The 7,169-nt window shown below is 43.9% G+C and overlaps 1 protein-coding gene across 1 annotated transcript; it reads left to right on the forward strand.

Moving 5' to 3' along the window:
• The first annotated feature begins 551 nt into the window (after positions 1-551).
• On the forward strand, positions 552-6,223 carry CDC14C (cell division cycle 14C). The gene has a single exon (XM_054559197.1). The coding sequence runs from the start codon at positions 789-791 to the stop codon at positions 2,241-2,243; it is 1,455 nt and encodes a 484-aa protein (XP_054415172.1). The 5' UTR covers positions 552-788; the 3' UTR covers positions 2,244-6,223.
• Positions 6,224-7,169: the final 946 nt, after the last annotated feature.

Genomic DNA, 7,169 nt, shown 5'->3' on the forward strand with positions numbered 1-7,169 from the left:
GGGATGAAGCTTCATGAAGCTCTCTTTGGTGAAGGAGAGAGAGGCCTGTTCCCTTGCCAAGGAGTGCAGAGCTGCATGTTGGCTCTGGGATGACACTGGGTATAAAATTTATCACTTGTGATATCCCTGTGTGATCTTCTACACACATTGTTTAGCTTCTCCAAGACTTTTCTTTGGAAAGCCCACATAGAACACAAAAAAGAAATGCCATCTTTTAAACTATCGATGTAACTATCTTGTGCTCCCATGTTTCCAAGGTTGGGCTATTGGAAGAGTTGGTGAAAGAGCAATATGTCAACATTAACTTGTCTCCAAGCAGGCATGACTTTCAGTATCAAATGGTCACAATCTCCAACTTTTAATGGATCCTAAATGAGTGCTTCAAAAATACTGTCATTTGGTAATAAAGTCATACTCAAAGTAACACTTACTTGGCTGAATTTCCAGAGACTGGAGAGAAGGTTAAGATCCAGGTGGTTGCTATGACAAGAGCATTATGACTTATTCATCTAACACTTTGTTGATGTCAGTATGATATAGCCCTTCAGCTCATGGTTTAAAAAAGCAAAGGGAGGGCGGTCGCAGGAGGGAGCGGGGCAGGTGCTGCGGGCAGGGCCCCTCCTCCGGCTCCTGCACGACCGCCTCACTCTGGGCTCCGCCGGCTCCCGCCGTCCCCGCAACGCCGCTCTGTGCCCGCCGTCCCGAGAACCCGCGCGGGGCTGGCGGGAGCCTCGGCGGGCGCGCGCGGGGCCGTGGTCGTTGCTCCCTGAGCGGCCGCGGCCGCCTCCATGAAGCGGAAAAGCGAGGGGCGGTCGAGCTGGGCCGCCGCGCCCCCCTGCTCGCCGCGCTGCTCTTTGACCTCGCCGGGCGTGAAGAAGATCCGCAGCTCCACGCAGCAGGACCCGCGCCTCCGGGACCCCCAGGACGACGTGTACCTGGACATCACCGATCGCCTTCGTTTTGCCATTCTCTACAGCAGACCAAAGAGTGCATCAAATGTACATTATTTCAGCATAGATAATGAACTCGAATATGAGAACTTCTCCGAAGACTTTGGACCACTCAATCTGGCAATGGTTTACAGATATTGTTGCAAGATAAATAAGAAATTAAAGTCCATTACAATGTTAAGGAAGAAAATTGTTCATTTTACTGGCTCTGATCAGAGAAAACAAGCAAATGCTGCCTTCCTTGTTGGATGCTACATGGTTATATATTTGGGGAGAACCCCAGAAGAAGCATATAGAATATTAATCTTTGGAGATACATCCTATATTCCTTTCAGAGATGCTGCCTATGGAAGCTGCAATTTCTACATTACACTTCTTGACTGTTTTCATGCAGTAAAGAAGGCAATGCAGTATGGCTTCCTTAATTTCAACTCATTTAACCTTGATGAATATGAACACTATGAAAAAGCAGAAAACGGAGATTTAAATTGGATAATACCAGACCGATTTATTGCCTTCTGTGGACCTCATTCAAGAGCCAGACTTGAAAGTGGTTACCACCAACATTCTCCCGAGACTTATATTCAATATTTTAAGAATCACAATGTTACTACCATTATTCGTCTGAATAAAAGGATGTATGATGCCAAACGCTTTACGGATGCTGGCTTCGATCACCATGATCTTTTCTTTGCGGATGGCAGCACCCCTACTGATGCCATAGTCAAAGGATTTCTGGATATCTGTGAAAATGCTGAGGGTGCCATTGCAGTACATTGTAAAGCTGGCCTTGGTCGCACGGGCACTCTGATAGCCTGCTACATCATGAAGCATTACAGGATGACAGCAGCCGAGACCATTGCGTGGGTAAGGATCTGCAGACCTGGCTTGGTGATTGGGCCTCAGCAGCAGTTTTTGGTGATGAAGCAAACAAGCCTCTGGCTGGAAGGGGACTATTTTCGTCGGAAGTTAAAGGGGCAGGAGAATGGACAACACAGAGCAGCCTTCTCCAAACTTCTCTCTGGTGTTGATGACATTTCCATAAATGGGGTCGAGAATCAAGACCAGCAAGAACCTGAACCTTACAGTGATGACGACGAAATCAATGGAGTGACACAAGGTGATAGACTTCGGGCCCTGAAAAGCCAAAGACAGTCAAAAACAAACGCTATTCTTCTCACATGTCCCCTGGCTGTGCTGACCTCTGCACTGTGTAGTGTTGTCATCTGGTGGATTGTTTGTGACTACATTCTTCCCATCCTGCTATTCTGTCTCAAAGGTTTCAGAACATAGTAGCCATCAGGACCCCCGACAGATAGCTGCTTCTTTCCATTTCAAGGACTAAAACGGTCTTGCATTAAGTAAAAACCTGTGACCAGAACTGAAGGAAGACTCTAGGAACTGAAAACTGCAACAGAAATTAGCACAATTTGAAAACAAAACAAAATTGCAAAAGACTTAGTTGCTTTCCACCTAAGAAGCTAATCAATGGAGAAAATGTCCACTGGAGTTTCAGTAATGAACTTTTGAGTTTGGGTGCAAGCAAATGTCCCGAGACCAGCTCAGTCAGGGAGACCCTAACCCAGTGGTGCTAGACACACACAGGGAAATATAGAGGTGTAAAGTGGGAAATCAGGGGTCTCACAGCCTTCAGAGCTGAGAGCCCCGAACAGAGATTTACCCACATATTTATTAACAGCAAACCAGTCATTAGCATTGTTTCTATAGATATTAAATTAACTAAAAGTATCCCTTATGGGAAATGAAGGGATGGGCTGAATTAAAGGCATAGGTTGGGCTAGTTAACTGCAGCAGGAGCACGTCCTTAAGGCACAGATCGCTCGTGCTATTGTTTGTGGCTTAAGAATGCCTTTAAGTGGTTTTCCACTCTGGGCTGGGTGGGCCAGGTGTTCCTTGCCCTCATTCCTGTAAACCCACAACCTTCTAGTGTGGGCGTTAGGGCCATTATGAACATGTTACAGTGCTGCAGAGATTTTGTTTATGGCCAGTTTTGGGGCCAGTTTATGGCCGGATTCTGGGGGGCTTGCTCCCAAAAAGAATGACTCAAAGAAGGGCCCAGCTCTCAAGCTGAACAACAAAAGTGCTGTCGTAAATTTAGTCTCAGGTGTAAATACCCAAGCCCTCTGGTACCCAGGGAGCTGGCTGGTCTGTGGTGCATGTGTGTCCCTGTGATGGCAAGCATTGTAGTTGCTGGCCTTCAGAAGAATTGAGGATCTGATGGAGGTTTTTTATATATTTATTTTCTGTTCACCTTGTGACCCTGTGTCAAAATTTGTAAAGATACAAAAGGCATTCCTGAAATGGTACTTTCTGTAATTTGATACTATTTGGCTTTATCATCTTCACTTGACTATTTGTAATACTGTTGTAATATTAACTCTGTTAAGTACCCAAGCTGCTTGTCTTCCACCAAAGAGTGCTTTATTAACAAGAATCTGTGAAAACCACATTTAAACACTGTTGCATGTTGTAATACCAGGTGGTACCTTGGTAACCTAAAACTTGCAAGAGAATATTAATGGTAGCTTTAGAAGACTCAGGAGGAGAAACTGACTTCAGATTTGGAAGATGTTGCAAGTCATTCCTTTTTCTGTCCTTTAGGGACTGAAGAACTGGGAGGTTGCCCATTGTTTGGTTGCCAGTCATACAAATTAAAATCATATTTCCTTCCATGCATGGAAAAAACACACTATTGGTTTCTCCCCTTGGAAACAGCAATCCCAAATAATGTCGGCTTTAAAAAAAAAAAAAGTTACCGCTTTTTTAGAGTCCTTCTCTGTAACATTGGATTTTTTTTTTTCCTTATGAGATCAGCCTAAGGCCATTGATAAGGCCTGTGATCTCAGTAACAATGATCTGCTTCTGAATCTCACTGTTGCCTTTGGCTAGGGAACACAACTAGTAACTCTGCAGAGTGCCTTCTCCTGCAGCCCTACTGGAACACAGCAGAGTCTGTGCCATGAAGCAATTAGAGAAACAGAATTGTTTTGCTGCTAAAAAAAAAAAAAAAATGGGGCCCAAAATAAAAGAATATTTAGTACTCACCTCAGTTCCTTCCATAAGAAGTGGGTGGTTTAATGATTGTTAACCCATTTTTGCCTGTGCTGGGAGCCTGGAGGGCTGAGATGTTGACAGGCAGTGGGAGACAAATGCTCTCCTAAGTCACAAGGCATGTGCCAGATCAGGAGGCAACTCCATTTTAAGAAGCTGCCTTTTTCACAAAACTGTAAGAAATAAAAGCAGTTGGAATAAACAAGTTGAAGTCTTTAATGCAAAAAGTAATTGAAAGGCAGTGCCTCCATTTTGGTGTACTTTCTTGGAAGAAAGTATGAAATTGACCAGCATCAGGAGAGACGGAAGATGCCGTATTCTCAGCCAAACAAGTGACTCTTTCCCTGCCAGGCACTATGGGGTGGAGTCAGGCTAGCTTTTAAACACTGGGGACTGGATCACAGAAAAACAGTGGTTTTCTGTCCCTGGAAATGAATAGGCACAAAGACCCACTTGGCTGTGGGAAGACCACTCTTCAATAAGATTTCGGTGGGAGGAGGAACATTCCTTTTGCTAGTTTAAGCTGAGACAATATAAATATTTAAACTGTGCCATGCATAAAGCATTGAATTCTCAGGGCACTTCTTCTTCCTCTTACCCTTTTTAAGGCCATCCCCTCCATAAATAATAATCCAGGTAGTTGTGAAAATTGTGCTTCCATCTGATTCCTTCTTAGTTTGGCTTTTCATCCCATCAGAACAAGTAAATGTGTGTGCCACAGCTCTTGTGAGTACTGTCTCCCTCACGGTGAACGAGCCTCCTAGTGTTTCGTCCAAGAAAAGAAAGGGTGTCGGCGGAACCACAGTCCTTTTTCATTTTATAAACTGCCTCTTCATGTTGCCTGCTCAAGTTTCCACCTAGAATTGCTATCACTGTGACTCTTTCTAAAAATCCTTCTGTATAACTGGTTCACTGAAGTTAGTCATAGAAAATTTGTGATTTGGTGAAGAAGCATTCCTTGTAATAACCAAATGACTTGGGATGGTGTGCATAGCAACAGTGTTACACTTATGGGGACCATCTCTAGACTTATGGGGACCGTCTCTAGAATCCAGGAAGTCTCCAGGTCTGAGGGATGGAAAGTTCTTCCTGCTGTGAATGAGAGTGGACTCTTCCCCTCACCCCCAACTAAAACCACAAACACCCAGAATCTTCTGGGATTAGAGTCCTTGTTATAGAAGACCTTGTTGCTATGGAACATGAAACTGTGTCTGTCAGATAGATTCCCTTAACTTAAGAGACTTAAATAGCCCTGAAAGTACACCGGGACAGTTTGCAATGGAATTAAAATTAGAAGTGAATATTTTTAGGTGCCCTTGAAGCTTTCTGGGGACTCAAAATTATCAAGAGTCAAGGACAGTCTGGAGGAAGAGCATCTGCCAAACTGGGTTCCTAGAAGTACGGACGGACGTGGCTTTTTGTAGAACTTGGTGGAGAGCAGCGCCTCATGAGAGCAGAATGGCCTGGCATGGCTAGTGCTTCCCGGCAGCACGCGGCTCTGCCGGCCTCCAGAATTTCCCTGTTCCGAGCTTGATGCCCCTAGCCTGTCCCCTACCTACTTCCTCCCCTCCCCTCTAGCCCTCTCACAGGGGTGATTGCTCCCTCTCTCTTTTCTTGGGCCTAGGCAAGTTTTAGAGGAGTTCCCAAGCATTGTCACGAGGCCAGAGTGCTCGAGGTCAGCGTGCTCGAGGCCAGTGTGCTCGCTGGGCTGGATGGCCTGAGCTTGTGCGTGGCCCGAGGGCTCTCCTGGGGCCCTCCCTTTTCCCACTCACCATCTGAGCCACAGAAGCAGTGCATTGATTGGATGTCTGTTCTTAACATAGCTTCTCTTTCTGCATTTAAAAAAAAAATCATTATTGCATTTTGGAAAGCAGTGCTCATCACAAGCAACTTTTAAAACCTATTTTATTGTTCCTTTAAATGTTCTTTCCCGCTGAAACTGCCCTGAAGAGGCTAGCTGCTGTTCTTCCATTTCCCCACATCAGGGTATTCTCCTGGTCACTGAGTGGAGATGACTCCGGATGTGTTTAAAGACTGGACAATTCACCTATACTGTGTAGGAAATTACCTCCTTAATTACCTGGTAGACTTGTCAGCAGATATGTTCATCCGATGATAGTATTGCAGTTTTCTATTAACAATTTGCAGACTTTTATCTGACCTGCACTCATGTACAGATTATTAAAAGTTTTAAAATGTAACTGATCAGTATTGATCAATCATTGTCTTGATTTTTTTTTTACAGTGTATATTTCTAATCGTATTTTTTAAAGCCAAGAGAACTGGTTGAATGGATGTTTATTTTCCTGAAGGTATTTTTAAGATAAATCTTCCTAATGGCCTGTAAACTTTGCGTATGTGTGTAGTTTGATACATATTGTCACATTTGAAAATCTTGTGGGTTGTAACTGGTTTTATACAAAATATCGAATAGTGGAAATTGTATAATTACAATCATGTAATTAAAAGTATTAACCCCCAAAAAATAAATAATAAATAAATAAAAAATAAAAAAGCAAAGGGAAAATCTGCAAAGCAGATACCAGACAAGCCTTTGAAAATTCACTTGTCAATAAAATCACAGCAAAGTTGGAAAATTCATCCATCTTTCCTAGTGCTTTTGAAATCCTCACAAGGGACACCTGCCTCCACAGTCAGCCTCTCTGTGACAAATGATATCTGTCATGAGGCTTCTTGAATTCAGGCTGCTACCTATGTGACACTAACAAGAGAAATACTGTGTTATTCAGATCCATTGATGTGACAGAAGACAAAACGTACTAGAAGAATGGAAAAGTTTATTGAGTACATGCTATTTACCAGGCTCTATGCTAAGAGCTACTTTACTTAGCCTGTTAAGAAGGCTACGCAGTGGCTCATCCCTGTAATCCCAGCAGTCTGGGAGGCCAAGGTGGGTGGATCATGAGGTCAAGAGATTGAGACCATCCTGGCCAACATAGTGAAACCCCATCTTTACTAAAAATACAAAAATTAGCTGGGTGTGGGCACCTATAGTCTCAGCTACTCAGGAGGCTGAGGCAGGAGAATCGCTTGAACCCGGGAGGCAGAGGTTGCAATGAGCTGAGATTGCGCCACTGCACTCCACCTGGCAACAGAGCGAGACTCTGTCTTTAAAAAAAAAAAAAA

This window comes from Pongo abelii, chromosome 6 (genome assembly GCF_028885655.2).
Source record: "Pongo abelii isolate AG06213 chromosome 6, NHGRI_mPonAbe1-v2.0_pri, whole genome shotgun sequence".
Taxonomy (NCBI): Eukaryota; Metazoa; Chordata; class Mammalia; order Primates; family Hominidae; genus Pongo; species Pongo abelii.